General features: G+C 46.5%; 1 protein-coding gene across 1 annotated transcript in view; it reads right to left on the bottom strand.

The window, feature by feature from the left end:
- The window catches only part of LOC139278103 (solute carrier organic anion transporter family member 1C1-like), a 75,533-nt gene that overhangs the window by 45,310 nt on the left and 4,579 nt on the right, over nucleotides 1-25,644 (bottom strand). Inside the window, exons 2-8 of the mRNA XM_070896762.1 lie at nucleotides 25,341-25,482; nucleotides 25,118-25,250; nucleotides 24,870-24,997; nucleotides 24,622-24,768; nucleotides 24,418-24,516; nucleotides 14,736-14,978; nucleotides 9,866-10,030 (exon numbers count right to left, since the gene is read on the bottom strand). Coding sequence (XP_070752863.1) covers nucleotides 9,866-10,030; nucleotides 14,736-14,978; nucleotides 24,418-24,516; nucleotides 24,622-24,768; nucleotides 24,870-24,997; nucleotides 25,118-25,250; nucleotides 25,341-25,482 — 1,057 coding nt within the window. The remainder of the gene's footprint in view (nucleotides 1-9,865; nucleotides 10,031-14,735; nucleotides 14,979-24,417; nucleotides 24,517-24,621; nucleotides 24,769-24,869; nucleotides 24,998-25,117; nucleotides 25,251-25,340; nucleotides 25,483-25,644) is intronic.

Here is a 25,644-nt window from a genome sequence, read left to right as displayed (position 1 = left end):
ACACGGTGGAGGAGGATTTTCTGGAGTGCATAAGGGATGGTTTTCTAGACCAATATGTCGAGGAACCAACTAGGGGGGAGGCCATCTTAGACTGGGTGTTGTGTAATGAGAGAGGATTAATTAGCAATCTCATTGTGCGAGGCCCCTTGGGAATTCTGCATTAGGATGGAGAATGAAACAGTTAATTCAGAGACCATGGTCCAGAACTTAAAGAAGGGTAACTTTGAAGGTATGAGGCGTGAATTGGCTAGGATAGATTGGCGAATGATACTTAAGGGGTTGACTGTGGATGGGCAATGGCAGACATTTAGAGACCGCATGGATGAATTACAACAATTGTACAATCCTTTCTGGCGTAAAAATAAAAAAGGGAAGGTGGCTCAACCATGGCTATCTAGGGAAATCAGGGACAGAATTAAAGCCAAGGAACTGGCATACAAATTGGCCAGAAATAGCAGCGAACCCGGGGACTGGGAGAAATTTAGAACTCAGCAGAGGAGGACAAAGGGTTTGATTAGGGCAGGGAAAATGGAGTACGAGAAGAAGCTTGCAGGGAACATTAAGGCGGATTGCAAAAGTTACTATAGATATGTAAAGAAAAAAAGGTTAGTAAAGACAAACGTAGGTCCCCTGCAGTCAGAATCAGGGGAAGTCATAACGGGGAACAAAGAAATGGCAGACCAATTGAACAAGTACTTTGGTTCGGTATTCACTAAGGAGGACACAAACAACCTTCCGGATATAAAAGGGGTCAGAGGGTCTAGTAAGGAGGAGGAACTGAGGGAAATCTTTATTAGTCGGGAAATTGTGTTGGGGAAATTGATGGGATTGAAGGCCGATAAATCCCCAGGGCCTGATGGACTGCATCCCAGAGTACTTAAGGAGGTGGCCTTGGAAATAGCGGATGCATTGACAGTCATTTTCCAACATTCCATTGACTCTGGATTAGTTCCTATCGAGTGGAGGGTAGCCAATGTAACCCCACTTTTTAAAAAATGAGGGAGAGAGAAAACAGGGAATTATAGACCGGTCAGCCTGACCTCAGTAGTGAGTAAAATGATGGAATCAATTATTAAGGATGTCATAGCAGCGCATTTGGAAAAAGGTGACATGATAGGTCCAAGTCAGCATGGATTTGTGAAAGGGAAATCATGCTTGACAAATCTTCTGGAATTTTTTGAGGATGTTTCCAGTAGAGTGGACAAGGGAGAACCAGTTGATGTGGTATATTTGGACTTTCAGAAGGCTTTCAACAAGGTCCCACACAAGAGATTAATGTGCAAAGTTAAAGCACATGGGATTGGGGCTAGTGTGCTGACGTGGATTGAGAACTGGTTGTCAGACAGGAAGCAAAGAGTAGGAGTAAATGGGTACTTTTCAGAATGGCAGGCAGTGACAAGTGGGGTACCGTAAGGTTCTGTGCTGGGGCCCCAGCTGTTTACATTGTACATTAATGATTTAGATGAGGGGATTAAATGTAGTATCTCCAAATTTGCGGATGACACTAAGTTGGGTGGCAGTGTGAGCTGCGAGGAGGATGCTATGAGGCTGCAGAGTGACTTGGATAGGTTAGGTGAGTGGGCAAATGAATGGCAGATGAAGTATAATGTGGATAAATGTGAGGTTATCCACTTTGATGGTAAAAACAGAGAGACAGATTTTATCTGAATGGTGACAGATTAGGAAAAGGGGAGGTGCAGCGATACCTGGCTGTCATGGTACATCAGTCATTGAAGGTTGGCATGCAGGTACAGCAGGCGGTTAAGAAAGCAAATGGCATGTTGGCCTTCATAGCGAGGTGATTTGAGTACAGGGGCAGGGAGGTGTTGCTACAGTTGTACAGGGCCTTGGTGAGGCCACACCTGGAGTATTGTGTACAGTTTTGGTCTCCTAACTTGAGGAAGGACATTCTTGCTATTGAGGGAGTGCAGCGAAGATTCACCAGACTGATTCCCGGGATGGTGGGACTGACCTATCAAGAAAGACTGGATCAACTGGGCTTGTATTCACTGGAGTTCAGAAGAATGAGAGAGGACCTCATAGAAACGTTTAAAATTCTGACGGGTTTAGACTGGTTAGATGCAGGAAGAATGTTCCCAATGTTGGGGAAGTCCAGAACCAGGGGTCACAGTCTGAGGATAAGGGGTAAGCCATTTAGGACCGAGATGAGGAGAAACTTCTTCACCCAGAGAGTGGTGAACCTGTGGAATTCTCTACCACAGAAAGTAGTTGAGGTCAATTCACTAAATATATTCAAAAGGGAGTTAGATGAAGTCCTTACTACTCGGGAGATCAAGGGGTATGACGAGAAAGCAGCAAGGATGTACTAAAGTTTCATGTTCAGCCATGAACTCATTGAATGGCGGTGCAGGCTAGAAGGGCTGACTAGCCTGCTCCTGCACCTATTTTCTATGTTTCTATGTTTCTATGTTTCTAAATCTTTATTAGTCAGGAAATTGTGTTGGGGAAATTGATGGGATTGAAGGCCGATAAATCCCCAGGGCCTGATGGACTGCATCCCAGAGTACTTAAGGAGGTAGCCTTGGAAATAGCGGATGCATTGACAGTCATTTTCCAACATTCCATTGACTCTGGATCAGTTCCTATCGAGTGGAGGGTAGCCAATGTTACCCCACTTTTTAAAAAAGGAGGGAGAGAGAAAACAGGGAATTATAGACCGGTCAGCCTGACCTCAGTCGTGAGTAAAATGATGGAATCAATTATTAAGGATGTCATAGCAGCGCATTTGGAAAAAGGTGACATGATAGGTCCAAGTCAGCATGGATTTGTGAAATGGAAATCATGCTTGACAAATATTCTGGAATTTTTTGAGGATGTTTGCAGTAAAGTAGACAAGGGAGAACCAGTTGATGTGGTGTATTTGGACTTTCAGAAGGCTTTCGACAAGGTCCCACACAAGAGATTAATGTGCAAAGTTAAAGCACATGGGATTGGGGGTCGTGTGCTGACGTGGATTGAGAACTGGTTGTCAGACAGGAAGCAAAGAGTAGGAGTAAATGGATACTTTTCAGAATGGCAGGCAGTGACTAGTGGGGTACCGCGAGGCTCTGTGCTGGGGCCCCAGCTGTTTACATTGTAAATTAATGATTTAGATGAGGGGATTAAATGTAGTATCTCCAAATTTGCGGATAACACTAAGTTGGGTGGCAGTGTGATCTGCGAGGAGGATGCTATGAGGCTGCAGAGTGACTTGGATAGGTTAGGTGAGTGGGCAAATGCATGGCAGATGAAGTATAATGTGGATAAATGTGAGGTTATCCATTTTGGTGGTAAAAACAGAGAGACAGACTATTATCTGAATGGTGACAGATTAGGAAAAGGGGGGTGTCATGGTACATCAGCCATTGAAGGTTGGCATGCAGGTACAGCAGGCCTTTAAGAAAGCAAATGGCATGTTGGCCTTCATAGCGAGGTGATTTGAGTACAGAGGCAGGGAGGTGTTGCTACAGTTGTACAGGGCCTTGGTGAGGCCACACCTGGAGTATTGTGTACAGTTTTGGTCTCCTAACTTGAGGAAGGACATTCTTGCTATTGAGGGAGTGCAGCGAAGATTCACCAGACTGATTCCCGGGATGGTGGGACTGACCTATCAAGAAAGACTGGATCAACTGGGCTTGTATTCACTGGAGTTCAGAAGAATGAGGGGACCTCATTGAAACGTTTAAAATTCTGACGGGTTTAGACAGGTTAGATGCAGGAAGAATGTTCCCAATGTTGGGGAAGTCCAGAACCAGGGGTCACAGTCTAAGGATAAGGGGTAAGCCATTTAGGACCGAGATGAGGAGAAACTTCTTCACCCAGAGAGTGGTGAACCTGTGGAATTCTCTACCACAGAAAGTAGTTGAGGCCAATTCACTAAATATATTCAAAAGGGAGTTAGATGAAGTCCTTACTACTAGGGGTATCAAGGGGTATGGCGAGAAAGCAGCAAGGGCGTACTGAAGTTTCATGTTCAGCCATGAACTCATTGAATGGCGGTGCAGGCTAGAAGGGCTGAATGGCCTGCTCCTGCACCTATTTTCTATGTTTCTATCCCAAGATGAATCAAGCATATGCCAGGACCTTACTTCCTCAGTATTAATGAGGCTGACCATGTAGGTCTGAATGTGCCCTGTCTCGAAGCAAATCATCGAGCCTAAAGCCTGCAATGCCCACCTCCTCCACAGTCCATACCAGGATCAGAAAATCTACCCGAGAGCATTCATTACTGTACTATCTGTAAGCTAGCTGCTCTGAAAGATGTAGAATGTTACGAAGTAGAGCTAAATGGACGTAGAGAACTAAAGAATGATGACCCTGAAATTCCATGGCTATTTTCTCAGTCCCATGTCAGAGTTCCTTACAAAACATGTAAATCTACGCTGACACCCTAGTGCAGTGCTGAGGGAGTGCTGCACTGTCAGAGGTGTCGTCTTTCGGATGAGACATTAAACAGAGAGCCCGGCTGTTCTCGAAGAGCAGGGGAGTTATACCCGGTGTGTGGCCAATATTTATCCCTCAATCAACACACCAAAAAACAAATTATTTGGTCATTATCACATTGTTGTTTGTGGGAGTTTGCTGTGCGCAAATTGGCTGCTACATTTCCTACATTACAACAGTGGCTACACTTCAAAAAGTACTTTTTTGGATGTAAAGCACTTTGGGCCGTCCGTCGATCATGAAAGGCGCTATATAAATGTAAGTCTTTCTTTTTTTTTGACAGAACACTCTAAAAATGCTGGAGACATTACATAAAACTGTTAGGCTGGGAGATCCACTGGGACTACAAGAGGAGGCATGAGGGGAGGGTGCTGGGGGTATGCTCTTCTTCGAAATAGTGCCAATGTATCTTTTACGTCCACCTTTGAGGGCAGTTGATGCCTCGGTTTAACGTGTCATCCAAAAGACGGCACCGCCGATAGTGCACTGCACTGGAGTGTCAGCCTAGATTTATGTGGTCCGTAAGGAACTCTGCCATGAGTCTGGGAAAATAGCCAAGGAATTTCAGGGCCATCATTCTTTAGTTCTCTACATTCCTTTAGCTCTACTTCGTAACATTCTACATCTTTCAGAGCAGCAAGCTGCACGGAATCTCTGGGCCAATTATCCATGCTTTTGTGATGAACCCAGAAACGATTATAGAACTACAATTACTTGTGTCAGCAAGTCGAAAACTCTGGAGATTGTTACATTGCTAGGACATAGTACAGAGAACATACAGCACAGAAACTGGCCGTTCAGCCCAACTGGTCAATGCTGGTGTTTATACTCCACACCATCCGGTTTCAGTGGAAAATTGACTTACGATTAGGAATTAAATAAATAAAAACACAAAGTTATTTTTCAATAACTTCCAAATGGTTCTGAGATTTTTCTACTAGATATCAGGCACAGGTCCCAGAAGTGAAAGGATAATATTCTCCCCAGTGCAAAGGCAACAGCCAGCCCACACCCTCTCAAGCAAGTTTTAAGAGTCTCAGACATTGACATTTCTTTTCACTCCCTATACATCATGGAAGTACTTATGCAGAACTTGGTCATGGGAGATTAGATACCTCGGAATAGATCTACAGAAAGCTACAAAGTACATAATCTGTGCAAGGAATGGCAGCCAATTTACGCACAGCAAGGTCCCACAGACAGCAATGAGTCACACAGCCAGATAATCTGATTTAGTGCTGTTTTAGGGATAAATGTTGGCCAGGATACCAGGAGCACACCCCTGCGCTTCTTCGAATAGTGCCATGGGATCTTTTACATTCGCCTGCGTCCGCGCACATTCTGAGGCTGAACTCCAGGACATTGTTGATGTATTCACCGAGGCATATGAAAGCATGGGCCTTACGCTTAACATCCGTAAGAAAAAGGTCCTCCAACAGCCTGTCCTCACCGCACAGCACTGCCCCCCCAGTCATCAAGATTCACGGCGCGGCCCTTAACAACGTGGACCATTTCCCATACCTCGGGAGCATCTTGTCAACAAAGGAAGACATTGATGCGAAGATTCAACATCGCCTCCAGTGCGCCAGTGCAGTCTTCGGATGCCTGAGGAAAAGAGTTTTCGAAGACCAGGCCCTCAAACCTACCACCAAGCTCATGGTCTACAGGGCTGTAGGCCTGCCCTCCTGCATGAATCAGAGGCATGGACGACTTACAGAAGACACATCAAGTCGCTGGAGATATATCACTAACGATGTCTCCGCATGATCCTGCAAATCCCCTGAGAGGACAGATGCACCAACATCAGTGTCCTCGCCCAAGCTAACATCCCCAGCATTGAAGCACTGACCACACTTGATCAGCTTCGCTGGGCAGGCCACATAGTTTGCATGCCAGACATGAGACTCCCTAAGCAATTTCACTACGCGGAGCTCCTTCATGGCAAATGAGCCTAAGGTAAGCCTACAAGGACATCCTCAAAGCTCCCTGGTGAAGTGTGACATCACCACTGACACCTGGGAGACCCTGGCCACAGACCGCCCTAGGTGGAGAAAGTGCATCCGGGAGAGCGTTGAGCTCTTCGAATCTCAACGTTGCGAGCGTGAAGAGGTCAGGCGCAGGCCACGGATGGAACGTGCGGCAAATCAGTCCCACTGCCCCCCTCCTCCGACAAATATCTGTCCCACCTGTGGCAGGGTCTGTGGCTCTCATGTTGGACTCTTCAGCCACCAAAGAACTCACTTTAGGAGTGGAAGTACGTCTTCCTCAATTCCGAAGGACTGCCTATAATGGGAGACTGGGGCCACGATTTTACATGTCATCTGGATGACAGCACCTGTGACAGTGCAGCACTCCCCGAGTTCTGCACTGGAATGTCAGCCTGGATTATGTGCTCAAGTCTCTGGATGGGGCTTGAACCGACAAAAGGTCTGACTCAGAGGTGAAAGCACTGCCACTGAACCAAGGCTTGCAGTGTACACTTTAAAGTGGTGCTGACCTCTCTCAAAGCTGCACTCCACATTTTGACAATCAGCATTTTTAAGTGAAAGCTGTGGTATTTTAGATGCTATGCTCCAAGGAGTAATGTTTTATTTGTTGGTTTAAACCCCTTTACATCAAAAATAGATGGCCTTCACTCCCTAAAACATGCTGCCTCTTCACCTCGCCATCCTTCCTTAAAAACATTCACAAAACCAATGACTTTGCCTCCTCCTACCTGGCTCAGCATCCTTATGCCTAATGGTGAAACACCTTGGGAGTTCTTTGCATTTAGGGTGTTATATAAATGTAAGTTGTTGTTGTTATTGCTGTTATATATTGTAATCTTCTCTTTGAAGGGACTGCTCCAGGGATCCATTCTAATTCTTCTCTCTTTTCCTATAGGTTCTTCTCAACACAAGGATAGAAGACAACAGAACATCACTGCATCTTGTGCCCAAACGACACCCGTCACCAGCATCAGATCCTTGCAGCCCATGGGATCTAGGTAGTGAGTTTGGAGAAGGAATATTAGGTGATGAACCACTCACAAGCGAAGAGGAGCTAGGAGAGATGGCAAGGGAGGAACAGGAAAGAGCAGGCCAGGTTGAAAGCCAAACTCTTTCTCCGCTGCATAGGGAAGGGATTGGGTGCGCATTCAGAATAGAGTTTAAGAAAAAAAATCATTCTTGGGCGGTGGACGTCACTGGCAAGGCCGGCATTTATTGCCCATGTGGTGGTGGGCCACCTTTTTGAAAAGCGTTTTTTTGATACAACTGAGTGACTGGCTAGCCCACTTCAGAGGGCAGTTAAGAATCAACCACGTTGGTGAGGGACTGCAGTCACATATAGGCCAGACGGGGGCAGGTTTCCTTTCCTAAAGGACCATAGTGAACCAGTCACATTTAGATTTCACAGTGTCATAAATGGCCAACGAGGGAAGCCTTGAGTAGGAATGAGAGCACTTCATTGGTGTAAATATCAGTGTTAGTTGTAACGGGCCATGGAACAGTCACAAATGATGATGGAATGGGGGGGCAGGGGTGAAAGGTAGCTGTTTAACTTCAGCAGCAGGTTTTCTGCTGCATGCTCAAGCGAGGGAAAACTTGTGCATTTCGTTTCCATTGGGACTATTGTTTTTAGGCGTAAAATGGATGCAGAGCAAACCAATTTAGCAATGGGACTCCTGTTTAAACCCAACCTGCACAGGTGTTGGCCCTGCTGCTCTTTTTAAGTGTCCCAGGAGAACGCCTCAAACAGGCATGAGGCCCCTTAAATAAATCAGGGCCCTAGCAGCTGTTGAGGAATCCCATCGGGAAATTTGTTGCCAATGAAACGGACCAGTGTTGGACGGAGGTTCTGCCCCTTGCACTGGAGATTGGAAACTCTCAGATTCCAAGGATCCAAAATTCAGAGTGGTGCCAATTCAGCTTCACTTTTAAACCCTCACACCCAATCCATGATTGTGAAGAAGAACATATCACAGAATATTTATTCCCCTCTCTCCAAAAGGAAAACTCTTCACTCGTTAAAGTTTCTGCTTAAGGACCACACAACTGTACAAGTACAAGATAGTGCTAGCGAGCGGCACTGTGTTGCATGTATATATATATATGGCTGCTCATTCAACACCAGTGGCCAATCTTTTATCGATTGCCAAACAGCTACATATTCCCGGCCACTACTACTGATAGCAATGCCAGTATTTTTTGTATACACATTGATTGCACTGCTGTGAGTCATACTGAACAGTTTGACTCGATAGTTTATTGAGGAATGTGAATAAAGCCTCACTTATCAATGGACAAGAACCCTGAAATCGTGAGTCTCCACTCCTGGCATGGAGTATCACGCAACAGGAGAACTGGGTGTGGGGATCAGTACTAGCTGTTTTTCAGTGGTAGCACTCTTGTCTCTGAGTCAGCAGGTTGTGGGTTCAACTCCCATTCCTGGAACTTTAGCACATAATCTAGGCTGACATTGCAGTGCAGTGCTGAGGGTGTGTTGCATTGTCGTAGGTGCCTTCTTTTGGATGATATTGTAAACCGAAGCCTCGTCTAAGAGTGGGGAAGCGGCCTTGGCCAATATCGATCCCTCAACCAACATCACTAAAACAGATTATCTGGTCATTATCACATTGCTGTTTGTATGACTTTGCTGTATGAAAATCGTATTTCCTACTTTACAACAGTACCTACACTCCAAAAGTACTTTATTGACTGTAAAGTGCTTTGGGACATCCTGAGGAAAGGCACTATATAAATATATCTTTCTTTTTATTCACTGTGATACCCAATTTCCTGGCCGTTAAAGTTCTCAAGCAGGAGTGTCGCAAATCGGGATCATTGACTTCTTGTTCCCAATTCCCTAGGCCGATTGCAAAGAGTAGATTTTCGCCTTGATGGCCTCGGATGTTAAGGAGCGCTGGGGCAGAGCACAGAAAAGAACATCTGCTGGGGAGGATGGTGTACCAGAAACAGAACCCACCTGATCTCCTCTCTGTTGAAATCAGTGGAAGGAGAATCTGGCAGATTCGGTTAGGAACATAGGAACATTATGAAAAGGAGTCAAGGGTTATGGGGAGCGGGCAGGGAAGTGGATTTGAGGGCAAGATCAAATCAGCCATCATCTTATTGAATGGCGGTGCAGGCTCGAGGGGCCAAATGGCCTACTCCTGCTCCTATTTCTTATGTTCTCAGGCCTACTCCGATATTCAGTTAGATCCTCCATGCCAGATATTCCTCTCTGCCCTGGTGATGCTAAACACCCAGGTCGTAAAGACAACAATTTAACCCCTACACCTCGGTAGCTGACTCTTGTGATTTTGAAGCCGATGACATTTGTTTTAAATGAACATTTTTTTAATCAGCACTATCAAATGGCAAGCTCCCGAACAAGTGAAACTCGAAAGAACAAAATAAATCAATGAAAACAAAGTACAAACCTACTAAAAGATTGGCTCTTGACGCTGTCTGGCCATACTGCTGCTCAATAAACTTGGGTTTGAAAGTTAATATCCCGATCATACCGTTGACCAGTAGGACACTTTGAAGCAGAAGCAAAAAATAGATTGGGTTGCAAATCAGGCTTTTCACAGATGGCAAGAAATCTGAAAAATAAAAAGAAAAGTTTTACGACAGATAAAAACTGCAGCATATTTTTTATTTTTGTGTCATGGAAACAAAATACCTCTTTTAGTGAAAACAAGTATATTAGAAGCTGAAAAATAAAACTAATCAGTCAGGACTTTAAACGCAGCGCATTAAAGTCTAGAATATTTCCTGTTAAACTGGAAAGCTGTATTTGCATCTTTGCTTTTCATCAATACGCAAGTAAAGCCATATTAGCAACCAAGAAAAACTAAATGTTTTTATCTTTTGAAGCAAGTGGTTGATGAGCTGCAGTAAGTTTGAACAATAAGGTAAGGTTTATTCATAATTTTTGTACAATGATTAATTTCATATAATTTAAAATAAGAATGTGGCCTGGACAAGAAACAACTTATACAGAAGATCCAAGAAACACAACTGTGATGGACACCTTTCCATTCTTGAAACGGCTGGAATACTTTCATGGCCCTGCACACAGAGGTACATGGAGCAAGAACACCACTTGTAGAGTACAACCTGAGGCTATCAATATAAGATAGTCACCAAGAAATCCAATAGGAAATTCAGAAGAAACTTTACCCAGAGAGTGGTGAGAATGTGGAACTTGCTACCACAGGGAATGGTTGAAGCAAATTGTATCGATGCATTTAAGGGAAGGCTAGATAAGCATATGAGGGAGAAGGGAATAGAGGGTTATGCTGATAGAGTTAGATGAGAAAAGACGGGAGGAGGCTCGAGTGGAGCATAAATGCCGGCATGGACTGGTTGGGTCCAATGGCTTGTTTCTGTGCCGTATATCCGATGTAACCCTATGTACCTATGTAAAACAAGCCAAGGAAGACCAAGGAAGTGCCAGATAGACAATGTCAAGAGTGACTTGTCACAGAAAGGGATACAGATGACTGAGAAGGCCGGGCTAGATCAGAATCAACAACAGTAGCGTGAATTCATTCGGCCCCATCGTTGCTGTTGAGCTGGTGGATGGGGAGATTTAGTAGCAGTGGTAGTAATAGGAGAAGTGGTGGTAGAAGTGGTAGTAATAGCAGTAGTTGTGGTAGTTTACAATGGTTAACATTGATTACCAGAATCAACTCACCTCTGTCATGTAGAAAAACATCACACGGCACTTTACAAAAATGAATGCCATGCATAAATGGGACGTTAGAAAGGATGAACACATGCATGGTTGACGAAACAAGATTTGAGAAAGCATTTGAAAGCAGAAAAAAGTAACAGATGCACAGGGGTTTAGGGAGGGAGGTCGAGGGGGTAGGACCAAGCTGACACAAAGGCAGGAGAGATTACCTTAACAACTAGGCCTCACTTATTAATTTTTATTCATGCATTGGCATGTGTGAATATTGTTAAAATCTATCAAATACAGGAGAGCAAGCACAAGTTAATCCACAGAAACCTTAAATGTATTGATTTTGAATGTACCAGTACTGAATGAATAGGTCTGAAAAACATATCATGCTCCATGTACAAAAAACTGCAGAAACTCTGAGTTTAACAGGTATATCCCACAGTCATTACACTGTAGAGAAGGTGTGTGTTACACAGGTATATCCCACAGTCACTACACTGTGGAGAAGGTGTGTGTTACACAGGTATATCCCACAGTCACTGTATAGAAGGTGTGTGTTACACAGGTATATCTCACAGTCACTACATTGTGTATAAAGTGTGTGTTACACCGGTATATCCCACAGTCACTGTATAGAAGGCATGTGTTACACAGGTATATCCCACAGTCACTACACTGTGTAGAAGGTGTGTGTTACATAGATATATCGCACAGTCACTGTATAGAAGGTGTATGTTACACTGGTATATCCCACAGTCATTGCACTGTAGAGAAGGTGTGTGTTATGCCGGTATATCCCACAGTCACTGTAGAGAAGGTGAGTGTTACACAGATATGTCCCACAGTCACTACACTCTATAGAAGGTGTGTGTTACACAGGTATATCCCACAGTCACTGTATAGAAAGTGATACACAGATATATCCCACAGTCACTACACTCTATAGAAGCCAGTATGCACCCAACAGTCATCGCTACTGTTAGGTTTAGTTAGGAGTGGGAAGAATAATTGAAAATCACTTTTACCGAGTCTACAATAAAGGCCAAAATGAATGTACATTGTGAAATTGGAGCTCCAATTCATCTCCTTTGGAGAGTATTCAATTATTTGCTCCCTTTAAAGAGGGTTTGATCCTTGATCAGATAAAATAACACAGAGTGACTCTAATTGATTTGCCGCCAACTTTCTTCAATCCAGCTGATTTTTGAATTAAATTGTTTGGACGATCAAATCGTACCCCTGTAATGATGTTAAATGCCACTTAATAAACAAGTAATTGTGAAATATTGCAGATCTTTTGCGGCATCTCAGACGACAGCATTAACCTTCCACTAAAACAGAAAGATTGCTGTTACGCTTGGCCTCAATCGAGGGAGCATTAAAATCTGTCTAGTGACTAGAGCAAGGGGGTAGGCTGCAACGCTGAGGGCAGTAGATTGTTAGCATCAAGACATAAATAAATAGGCATGTTCCTTGGCAGAATGTGAAAGAACTTGAATCGCATCGCTACAAAATAATTATTTGTTGGCTCCTTCCCTCTAAACAACAGGGGGAGAAATTCACTATCGTCCTGTTTTGGGTGCTAACTTTTCAAACTTTAACAAAATTTGCCGTTAGGGCTCCAAGAATGCAATGAAGTGCTAAATCAAACGCTCCACTTCCTTCGTGGAGCGCTAACGACAGCAGATGGGGCAGTGAGTGGAGCAGTGCTGCACACTCTAGATAGTCCAAGTCTGTGAGCTATATAGGAGGGCGGGTATCACTACTGCCCTGTAAAACACTCTCTTCCACAGGCGACCGAAGGCTGTGCTGGCACATTGGAGGTGGTGTTGGGCGTCATCAGCGCAGAGTGTTTGAAGACCAGGACCTCAAATCTGGCACCAAGCTTATGGTCTACAGGGCAATAGTGATATCCGCCCTCCTATATGGCTCAGAGACGTCACAACAGACATCTCAAAGCGCTGGAAAAGTACCACCAGCGCTGCCTCCGCAAGATCCTGCAAACCTACTGGGAGGATAGATGCACCAACGTCAGTGTTCTCGCTCAGGCCAACATCCCCAGCATTGAAGCACTGACCACGCTCGACCAGCTTCATTGGGTGGGCCACATCGTCCACATGCCCGACATGAGACTCCCTAAGCAAGCGCTCTACTTGGAGCTCCAACATGGCAAGTGAGCCCCAGGTAGGCAGAGGAAACAGTTCAAGGATGCCCTCAAAGCCTCCTTGATAAAGTGCAACATCCCCACCAGCACCTGGGGATCCCTGGCCAGAGACCGCCCTAAGTGGAGGAAGGACATCCGGGAGGGCGCTGAGCACCTCGAGTCTCACCGCCAAGAACATACGGAAATCAAGCACAGACAGCGGAAGGAGCGTGCGGCAAACCAGACTCCCCACCCACCCTTTCCTTCAACCACTGTCTGCCCCACCTGTGACAGAGTCTGTAATTCCTGTATTAGACTGTACAGTCACCTAAGAACTCACTTTTGGAGTGGAAGCAAGTCTTCCTTGATTTCGAGGGACTGCCTAAGATGATGATGATGATGACGACACTGGGACGTGCAGCACTGCCGCATTGAAAAGCTCCTCCCCTCCCTTAAAGGGAAGGGCCATCGCTGCAGGCTTGGCAAAATAAAAACAACTTACTTAGACCACGACGGCAGCCGCGATCCCGCGCGATCAGCCAGAGTGTCGGGCTGATCAATTGTGGGCAGGACCCCACGGAAAATGCTGGATTAAAAAGGTACATTGTTTTTTTACTTACCTCAGCCACCTTGCCTTTAAGCATCGGCCCCTGAAGCGGCTGGCCACCCGATGCATGCCTCCTGCAGTTGTCGGTGTTTCCACTCGGTGATGCTGCAGGGGGCGGAACCCAATTTCGGGTCTGGAGCGTTACCGAAACGATGCACACGGTGATGATGACACGATCTCCGGGCGAAGGAGATTGGGCCGCAAATTTGTAGCGCCGCCGCAAAACGCCTGGCGAATATGGTGGGAGTCGATGTCATCACCGCAAGCGGTTGCAAAGGCACTTGTGCCCCGGGGGCGCTAATGGGAGGCGCAAAGGCAACCAATTTCATTCCCCCAATTTCTCCCCCCAGATATCTTAAAGTTTCTTTAAGTTTATGGCTACAGTAATGGCTTTAACATTCACTGGGATCCTAACCATCGCATGTCATCTACAACATATTAAAATTCATGTAAATATCATGCATTTCCTGCAAGCGTCACAAGTCGTGTCACACTTAAGCCGTTACACTTTAGAAGCCATATTTTAATGTATCTTCTTCCTCACTGTGAGTAATGCCATGGGAGATCTGCTAGGTAGTAGGGAGAAGAAAGAGAGGAATTGCATTTACAAAGCCCCTTATTACATCTTAAGGACGTCACAAAGTCATTGACAATCAACAGGCTACTTTTGAAGCACAGTTACTGTTGTTATAGAGGTGAACGCAACAACAGTGATTGGACTTCAGTGGTCGGAATGGACATTAATATCATACAGTATTAGCCAGAGCAGTTCACCAGCTTATCCCATCAACAATAGACGTCAGATACGTATTACCTGAGCAAGCCATTAATCCGGCTGTTTCCTTTCATGAATAAACAGCAACTTGCCTTTTGCCATTGCTGAAAATTTGGATGACCGAGGAGGTGTATGGCCAGACCCACCATCGTCCTCCTCCCTGGCCCGCTTAGTGGACACATTTAGTCTTTTCTTTCCTCCTCCCTCGATAGGCATGGTTTTCGGAAAGAAGTATATTGGTATTGCGGCAAGAATGGATATCACTCCGGCGAGTAAAAACCCCAGCCACCAGGCACCAACCCATCGAGTATCCTTCGGGGTAATTGTGAGATTGTCTGGGAAAACAGATGCACGTTTATGGTGAAATTCTGCACTAAAGCACCAAAAGCAGCAACGTTCCTCTATGTTAAGGTGCCAGCTTCCTCAGACAAAGAAAACAATAAAATGATTCAATGTAACTTGCCTCCCACAAACATTTCTGTTCCCCACCATGCTGCATGGTTTATGAATCACAAATACACATTTTTATTTTTGAACACCAGCAGGTTTTAATCCGGCAGGTTTTTCAAATTAAATCGTTTGGGTTATTTGTCTGCGTCCCTGCCAAATACCATTCAAGGTTTTGGTGCAGCTTAGTTTTGTTTGAGCATTGCATCAAAAGCCAGCATCTGAATACGCGCTACACGCACTTTAATAGAATCATTTCGCAGTCACTTATGTCATTTTGCTTTGTTTGACAGCAGCATCAAGCACTCTGTGTGGCACTGTCAAATACTTTAAACTAGCCACATTTTCCTGGTTATAAAGACCGTTCTGTGTATGGATACTGTCCGCAGTTTGCAGATTTTATTTGGTGAGGGTGGAGCGTTCTTTAATTTATTTTTATAAACGCTTAAAAATCATACTGAAAACAGTACTTTTATTGTTGGCAAGCACCCTTTAGAATCTCAGTACAATGCAGCTCTTCGTATTCCTGGCAGATGGCCACAGTGCAGATAAACAAGGAGAGCCCAAATAAGGGTTCTCGTGAGCTCAGAACAGGTTGCTTTTTATCATTTGATTATTTTTCCTCTCCACGATCTGCCTCATTCCTGGTTTGGAGGATGGGCACTTGACTTGTTCTTAGGTCTCCTGTAATGCTTGGGCATCAGAGAAAGTCCTTGGACTTGGGGCATGAGAGAATGGAACACCCCTCCCCGCACCGGTGACTCAGTTTCTTAATTTTTCCCTTGCTCTGCCCGAGGAAGAATTTGGCCTGTGTTCAATGCTTCATCAAATGGCACAGTTGAGATGGGGGATTGGTGGGGAACTCCATGCACATGGGTATCTCTTACCATCCTGCGGCACAGCACCATGCACCACGATGGCCAGTTATAACAACAAATCAGCTCTGTTGCTATTTCTGTTTGTTTGTGTTGCCTCAAATAGAATTTAGGTAAATTACAAGTAGACCATACTCACCAATCAATGCTCTTAAACATACATAGGCTGTGGAGCCTATAATGTATTTGCTTCATGGGTTCTTTGCTTAAGAATTCATAGCAACACATTGCTATTAAGAACTAGTTGGTTTATCAGCAAAGGTTGAACAACCACACTACACATTACCCAATTCATCCATCAGGCTCACAACCACCTGCCTCATCGTGGATCCCCCGAACCCAACTGGCTGGGGTTTTATTGAGTCTTGTGAACATCATAATTCAGAAACTAGGGTCCTAAACTTAAGGAAAGCTAACTTCGATGGCATGAGGCGTGAATTGGCAAGAATAGACTGGCAATGATACTTAAAAGGTTGACGGTGAATAGGCAATGGCAAACATTTATAGATCACATGGATGAACTTCAACAGTTGTACATCCCTGTCTGGAGTACAGGGAGGTTGCTCAACCGTGGCTAACAAGGGAAATTAAGGATAGTGTTAGATCCAAGGAAGAGGCATATAAATTGGCCAGAAAAAGTAGCAAACCTGAGGACTGGGAGAAATTTAGAATTCAGCAGAGGAGGACAAAGGGTTTAATTAGGAGGGGGAAAATAGAGTATGAGAGGAAGCTTGCCGGGAACATAAAAACTGACTGCAAAAGCTTCTATAGATATGTGAAGAGAAAAAGATTGGTGAAAACAAACATAGGTCCCTTGCAGTCGGACTCAGGTGAATTAATAATGGGGAACAAAGAAATGGCAGACCAATTGAACAAATACTTTGGTTCTGTCTTCACGAAGGAAGACACAAATAACCTTCCGGATATACTAGGGGACCGAGGGTCAAGTGAGAAGGAGGAACTGAAGGATATCCTTATTAGGTGGGAAGTTATGTTGGGGAAATTGATGGGATTGAAGGCCGATAAATCCCCGGGGCCTGATTGTCTGCATTCCAGAGTACTTAAGGAAGTGACCCTAGAAATAGTGGATGCATTGGTGATCATTTTCCAACAGTCTATCGACTCTGGATCAGTTCCTATGGACTGGAGGGCAGCTAATGTAACACCACTTTTTAAAAAAGGAGGGAGAGAGAAAATGGGTAATTATAGACCGGTTAGCCTGATATCAGTAGTGGGGAAAATGTTGAAATCTATTATTAAGGATGAAATAGCAGCGCATTTGGAAAGCGGTGACAGGCTCGGTCCAAGTCAGCATGGATTTATGAAAGGGAAATCACGCTTGACCAATCTTTTGGAATTTTTTGAGGATGTAACTAGTAGAGTGGACAAAGGAGAACCAGTGGATGTGGTGTATTTGGACCTTCAAAAGGCCTTTGACAAGGTACCACGTGAGAAATTGGTGTACAAGATCAAGGCACATGGTATTGGGGGTAATGTACTGGCGTGGATAGAGAATTGGTTGGCAGGCAGGAAGCAGAGAGTCAGGATAAATGGGTCCGCAGGGCTCAGTGCTGGGACCCCAGCTTTTCACAATATACATTAATGATTTGGATGAAGAAATTGAGGGTAATACTCCAAGTTTGCAGAAGACACTAAACTGGGTGGTCGTGTGAGCTGTGAGGAGGATGTTAAGAGGCTGCAGGGTGATTTGGACAGGTTAGGAGAGTGGGCAAATGCAGTATAATGTGGATAAATGTGAGGTTATCCACTTTGGTGGCAAAAACACGAAGGCAGAATATTATCTGAATGGCGGCAGATTAGGAAAAGGGGTGGTGCAATGAGACCTGGGTGTCATGGTTCATCAGTCATTGAAAGTTGGCATGCAGGTACAGCAGGTGGTGAAGAAGGCAAATGGCATGTTGGCCTTCATAGCTAGGAGATTTGAGTATAGGAGCAGGGAGGTCTTACTGCAGTTGTACAGGCCTTGGTGAGACCTCACCTGGAATATTGTGTTCAGTTTTGGTCTCCTAATCTGAGGAAGGACGTTCTTGCTATTGAGGGAGTGCAGCGAAGGTTCACCAGACTGATTCCAGGGATGGCTGGACTGACATATGAGGAGAGATTGGATCAACTGGGCCTTTATACACTGGAGTTTAGAAGGATGAGAGGGGATCTCATAGAAACATATAAGATTCTGATGGGACGGGACAGGTTAGATGCGGGAAGAATGTTCCCGATGTTGGGGAAGTTCAGAACCAGGGGACACAGTCTTCAGATAAGGGGTAGGCTATTTAGGACTGAGATGAGGAGAAACTTCTTCACTCAGAGAGTTGTTAACCTGTGGAATTCCCTGCCACAGAGAGTCGTTGATGCGAGTTCATTGGATATATTCAAGAGGGAGTTAGATATGGCCCTTATGGCTAAAGGGATCAAGGGGTATGGAGAGAAAGCAGGAAAGGGGTACTGAGGTGAATGATCACCCATGATTATATTGAATGGTGGTGCATGCGCGAAGGGCCGAAGGGCCGAATGGCCTACTCCTGCACCTATTTTCTATGTTTCTATCATGTGACTGGCTGAGCCACTCACAACTCAACAGCTCTACAACTATTTTGTTGAAAACTATAAATCAAGTGCCCCCTTATTAAAAGGGAACTAAAACCGACAAATTAAACTTTTAACATTAAAGGATTAAATTAAAATTTGATTGCCGGGGGTGATGATGCACTCCTGTCCCTCCGGCGCCCACCTCTCGTGGAAGGCCGTGAGTGGACACCATGTGCTGCATCTCCAGGGACACCCTGGCTCGAACATAACCACAGAAGAGAGGCAGGCAGTTGGGCTGAATGAGCCCCTCGACCGCCCGCTGCCTGGACCAGTTAATAGCCACCTTGGCCATGCCCAGGAGCAGTCCTACAAGGAGGCCTTCCGACCTGCCCGCTCCCCTCTGCACAGGATTCTCAAAGATCAGGAGCGTGGGACTGAAGTGCAACCAGAATTTGAGGAGCAGCCCCTTCAAATAATAGAATAGGAGCTGCAACCTCGCACATTTGATATATACATGGAACACGGGCTCTTCCAGACCGCAAGAATTGCAGGTGGTCTGGGAGTCCGTGAACTGACTTAAAAACTTATTGCCTGGGACTGCTCCATGCAACACCCTCCAGGCCAAATCCCCAATAAATAGAGGGAGGTCTCCCACATAGAGAGCACTTTATTGGGGACCCCCACCTCCTCAGTCGGCAAGATGGTACGTCATGGCGTGTCTGGACGGCAGACGAGGATGGCAACGTGGAGAGTGTGCAAGAGCAGCCCGTACAGGAATCCCTTCCACGCAGAACTGAAAGGCACGGAGAGGATTTCCCGGAGGAGGCTCAAGTTATGAGGCGCCGGATCCCGAGCTTTCGGGGCTTGGCGCCAATTAGGAATTCCATCTCAACAGCTCTACAACTCTTTTGGGGGTCAAAATAAACATTAGATCAAGTGCCCCCCTGATCTGGGGGACACTCCAGACACTTTTAACTGCCCTCTTTTTTCTTGTGTTTTTTTTTTGTGATTTTGTTTGGGCATTAAAATGATAAATTTTACAAGTGCCCCCTATAAAAGGGGAGGGGGACACTAAAACCGGCAATTAAAACAAATTAAACTTTAAAACATATAAAATCAAATTAAAATTTGGTTGCCAGAGGTAACGATGCACTCCAGTCCCTCCGGCACCCACGTCTCGCGGAAGGCCGCGAGCGTATCGGTGGACACCGCGTGCTCCATCTCCAAGGACACCCTGGCCCGGATGTATGCGCGGAAGAGAGGCAGTCAGTCAGGCTGAACGACCCCCTCGACTGCCCGCTGCCTGGACCGGCTGATGACACGCTTGGCCATGCCCAGGCGCAGTCCTACGGGGAGGCCTTCGGACCTACCCGCTCCCTTCCGCACAGAGTGCCCAACGATCAGGAGTGTAGGACTGAAGTGCAACCAGAAATTGAGGAGCACCCCTTTAAATAATGAAGCAGGGGCTGCAACCTCGCACAATCCATAAAAACGTGAAACACGGACTCTTCCAGACCGCAGAAATTGTAGGTGGCCTGGGAGCCCGTGAACCGGCTTAAAAATTTGTTGCACGGGACTGCTCCGTGCACCACCCTCCAGGCCAAGTCCCCGATAAATAGTGGGAGGACCCCCGTGTAGAGTGCACTCCATCGGGGACCCCCGCCTCCTCTGGACGGCAAGATGGTACGCCAAGGCGTGTCCGGACGGCAGACGAGGATGGCAAAGTTGAGGGTGTGCAGGAGCAGCCCGTACAGGAAATCCCTCTGCGCAGAACTGAAAGGCACGGAGGGAATTTTCCCGAGGCGGCTCAAGTTGTGAGGCGCCGGCTCCCAAGGGAGGTTCCGGGGTTTGGCGCCGATGAGGAATTCCGTCCGGTCGGGGGTCAGTTCGGACGGGATCTCCCCACGTGCTTGAGCCTCCTCGACACACCTAACGGAGTCAGGGCCCAGAGCTGTTTTTAGCGACTCAATGGCATCGGCCGCGCGGCGGACGTCGGCCGAATTTAGGCGCCGTGCCAGCATGTCTGGCGCCATCCAGCCCGCTCCTCCGCCATCAAGCAGGTCCCTGACCCTGGTCACATCGCCAGCCAGAGCCCTCTCATCCGACTGCCATCTAAAACCTCGGTCGTGGAGGTACGGATCAACAGCTCTCCAACTCTTTTGGGGGGGGGAACAAAATACACGTTAGATCAAGTGCCCCCCGATCTGGGGGACACACCAGACACTTAACTGCCCCCTTTTTAAAAAAGTTTTTTGTTTCTTTTTTTTTGTTTTTTTGTGGGTTTTTTTGTGATTTTTTTGGGGGGGGCATTAAAATGATATATTTTACAAGTGCCCCCTATAAAAGGGGAGGGGGACACTAAAAATCCGGCAATTAAAACAAATTAAACTTTAAAACATATAAAATCAAATTAAAATTTGGTTGCCGGGGGTAACGATGCACTCCAGTCCCTCCGGCGCCCACCTCTCATGGAAGGCCGCGAGCGTACCGGTGGACACCGCGTGCTCCATCTCCAGGGACACCCTGGCCTGGATGTAGGCGCGGAAGAGAGGCAGGCAGTCGGGCTGAACGACCCCCTCAACCGCCCGCTGCCTGGACCGGCTGATGGCACCCTTGGCCGTGCCCAGGAGCAGTCCTACGAGGAGGCCCTCGGACCTACCCGCTCCCCTCCGCACAGGGTGCCCAAAGATCAAGAGTGTGGGACTGAAGTGCAGCCAGAAATTGAGGAGCAGCCCCTTTAAATAATGGAACAGGGGCTGCAACCTTGCACACTCCATAAAAACATGGAACACGGACTCTTCAAGACCGCAGAAATTGCAGGCGGCATGGGAGCTCGTGAACCGGCTTAAAAATTTATTGCACGGGACTGCTCCGTGCACCACCCTCCAGGCCAAGTCCCTGATAAATAGTGGGAGGACTCCCAAATAGAGTGCACTCCATCGGGGATCCCCGCCTCCTCCGGATGGCAAGATGTTGCGCCATGGCGTGTCCGGACAGCAGACGAGGATGGCAAGGTTGAGAGTGTGCAGGAGCAGCCCGTACAGGAAACCCCTCCGTGCAGAACTGAAAGGCATGGAGGGGATTTCCCCGAGGCGGCTCAAGTTGTGAGGCGCCGGCTCCCGAGGGTGGTTCCGGCGTTTAGCGCCGATGAGGAATTCTGTCCGGACGGGGGTCAGTTCGGACGGGATCTCCCCACGTGCTTGAGCCTCCTCGACACACCTAACGGAGTCAGGGCCCAGAGCTGATTTTAGCGACTCGATGGCATCGGCCACGCGGCGGACGTCGGCCAAATTTAGGCGCCGTGCCAGCATGTCTGGCGCCATCCAGCCCGCTCCTCTGCCATCGAGCAGGTCCCTGACCCTGGTCACCTCGCCAGCCACAGCCCTCTCATCCGATTGCCACCTAAAACCTCGGTCGTGGAGGTACGGATCAACAGCTCTCCAAACCTGTGAGCATCCTTACAGGTGCATACATTACAAAGCCGTCAGTCAGTCAGGCTTAGGAGGAACCTCAGTTGGGCTGTATCCAACTGCATAGGGTTGGCAACTCTGACACAGCTGTTAGGGTGGGAGTTCCAGGATTTTGACCCAGTGATACCAGATAGCCACAAAATCTGTTGCTGTAAATCTTGCAATTCCATTCAGCCATATGGAGGAAAGGAATAGGAGGCAAAGGAACCATAGGTGTATATGTTTTGTTACGCAGCAAGCTATTATACTGCAGGGAATCGAATACGGCCAGGGTGATCTCCTGGAGTAGTTTCGATCACTTGGATGGGTCGGAGAGGAATTTTCCCAGATTTTTTTTTTTCCCCAATTGGCCTGGGTTTTTATCTGGTTTTTGCCTCTCCCAGGAGATCACATGACTCCGGTTGGGGTGGAGTATAGAATTTTTCGGTGCCAGGAGTGTCACAGTTATGTGGGACAGACTGGTTGGGCTGGGTGCTCTTTACCTTTCCGCCATTCTTCATGGGGTTATATGTAACTTTCAGGGCTGCTGACCGAGGGCCGTGCGGCTCTTTGTCGGCCGGCATGGACACGATGGGCCAAAATGGCCTCCTTCTGCACTGTAAATTTCTGTGTTGTGATATGGAACACGCTGCCTGAAAGGGCAGTGGGAGCAAATTCAATAGTAGCTTTCAAAAGGGAGTTGGATATATAGGAAAAATTTGCAGGGCTATGGAGAAAGATCAGGAAAATGGGATTAATTGGAGAGTTCCTTCAAAGAGTCGGCATAGGCACGATGGGACAAATGACCTCCTTCTGTGCTGGATGATTCTATGATTGAAGAACTGAATTGCTGGAGCAGGAAAGGAAGCTTGCAGAGGATGCACAGAAGTTCAATTCCTCCCCCCCGCCCCACCATGCGCATTTCCTCCATATGGTTGAATGAAACTGTAAGGTTTACAGCAACAGATTTTGTGGCTGCCTACATGATGACCACCTCCCCTTTAAATTACAGCTCTTTAATGGAGCTATATCCTCCCCTTTAAATGACCGCACTGGGCCTGTAACAGAGAGAGCTTTCCACAACGCAGGGGAGGAGATGGAAGCAAGTGAGGAACTAAAGGTTGGCAGCCATAGGAAAACTCGCAAGATATGACTATTCAGTGTAGACCTGCACGCATTAATGGAGCAAGGCAAGCCTGTCACAAAGAGTTCCCACTCATCCTGGCACAGCTCAGCTGAGGTCGCATGCAAAGCACGGAACGCATCAGCGTACATGCAAGGCACGCTTGATGTGTGGCAACCTTTGTAGATGCCATGAAAATCTGGAAACATGGTTGCAGTTACAGCTGTAAGATTGTGCCCACAAATCTCCCAGAAATCCAGATGCGGAAAATGAAGAGAAAAGTCACTAAAGTGCACCACATACAAATGCAATAAAAATGCAGAAATGCCAATGTATGAATCACAACTGCAACTAACACATGTATTATATGCTTGCTCAGCAACACCCATTTTATATGTGATGGGGCATCACACGACACATTCCTGGAGAGAAACCTGAGAAATCACACCTTCAGGTGATTTAAACACATTCAGGGTGAAATTGCGTAGTTTGCGCCTCCCGTTAGCCCTCCACCCCTGGGGGGCGGGGGGAGGCAATAACAGGGCGCAATGACTTCTCGCTCGGGGCGCGGAGCCATTACCGACTCCCGCGAAATTCTGTGGGAGTTAGCGGAGGTACAATCCGGTAGGCCCCCGGCACGCTGCGCCGGCGATGATGACGTCATCGCCGTGCACAGCGCCCTGCTTTCGCCCCGGAGTGAAACTTTGGTCGCGCCCCATGAGGTTGCTGCGGCAGGCACCCGAGGCAGCCTCGCGGGTCACGACCTTTTGTCTTGTGGAATTCACGGGGTCGGTGCCGCCGTGTTGCAGCCCGACGCTCCGCTTCTGTGCTGGTCTGCTGCCATGGCGCCCTGCACCCCGGTGGTGAAGTGGTGGCCCCTTACCCCATTGCAGAGTCGGCAGCCTGCTCACCCCCCCTTTAACGGAAGGGGAGGGCCCTGTGGTCCCGCCAGCGCAATGCGGCTCTCCCCGTAGCGATGGGAAATTCCCGCAGTTAGCGCCCCAGTGCCACCCCCGAACGGAAGTGAGTGGGCATCATTGCGCTCTACCTCCTATCGGGGGTGCTAACCCCAATTTCACTGCCGGGGTGAGACTTCGCGCCAGGCACAGGATGTCCCGTCTCGCCTCGGTACCGCCCCGTACTGAATTTCGCCCCCATTTGTGTACTTTTGTGGCCCTTAATGAAGCTTTCACTCATTTCAGGCAAGTTCACTCTGTTCCCTTCTCATTTGTGCATGCATCAAGCCTCCCTTTAAATGTAGAATATTGTCCTTCTTTTAGATTTAGAAACCCAAGTCAGCTACCAAACATTAGCAAAGTCTCCCAGTCCTTACCTGAGCTAACAAATCCAATATCCACAAACAGCCTGGCACAAAATGATCCCAGCACAAAGCCAAATATTGGTCCCAAAAGTCCGACTGTGTACATACATCCTAAAATAGAATGGGGTTCTTCAGTTAGAAGCCAATCAATGCACGACTATGCCTTACTTCTAAAAGTATTGTTTGTATCGATCCATTTGGAAAATCCATAGTTACCCAGATAGAAGGCAAAGTTTTCCTGTTTGGCATGATCATCGAGATAAGAGATGCCCAAAGGTATGACTGGTGTTTCACCAATTCCACGTAAGAGATTTCCAAGGAATACATATGTCCACAGGGAGGATTCGGCTGTGTTTATACAATCTGTGACAACAACATACATACTTCATCCAGGTAAAACAGATAGAAGTAACAACGTAGCAAACAACAATAAGCTCTTCAAAATCTGAAAGAACTTTACTTGCCTGGTTTAGGTGTCAGTGATGACATATCCATGAATTCTGACTTCCGTCTGTCGTAAGGTTGTATTGAGCACAAGGACACATTCGACGTAGAGTTGTATGAAGGTTTAATTGCTGATTCATACTCATAGCTGTGCAAATGCCAACAGTTTTATTAATGTTGATATATCAAATGGAACTTTCAGTAATATGCTTAACATTGTTTTAATAGAATCTAGAGCAATTATAAACATTTGGGTTTGGAAACTCACCGTCCCATGATGAAATGGGGCAAAGCTATTATAAATGTCCCAATGGCCATGAGTATCATACCAGCTCCAATTAGTTTTGGTCTATGAAACTTTGCTCCAAAGTAACTCACAAAGACAATCACCATCAGATTCCCTTGAACCAAGAACAACAAACACAAAAGTTAATTATAACTGACCTCTAATGCTGGACTTAGGCTGTTACGTTTCAGTATTCAACACTTACCAATTTCGAAGCTTCCATCAATTATACCAATTAGTGCACTCGGTATGTCAAAGCGTCTCTCTATCTGTGTGATTGTACTCTTCATATAGCTCCCAGATAATGCTTTCGCAAAGAAAGCAAAGGACAAGGCTGCTAGAAATAGCTTTGAAAATAAAACACATGTAGAAATGGATGTTACCAGAGGAACACTGCACCAGGAAGTGGTCATCGATTCACTAACTACAAATATATTTTGCATTATAATATTGTCAAAACAATTCATTTTTTTCATATATATATATGAGATGTATGATTTGAGGCTATA

Source organism: Pristiophorus japonicus, chromosome 13 (genome assembly GCF_044704955.1).
Source record: "Pristiophorus japonicus isolate sPriJap1 chromosome 13, sPriJap1.hap1, whole genome shotgun sequence".
In the NCBI taxonomy this organism is placed as follows: domain Eukaryota; kingdom Metazoa; phylum Chordata; class Chondrichthyes; family Pristiophoridae; genus Pristiophorus; species Pristiophorus japonicus.
This window is presented reverse-complemented; position numbering and strand designations above follow the sequence as displayed.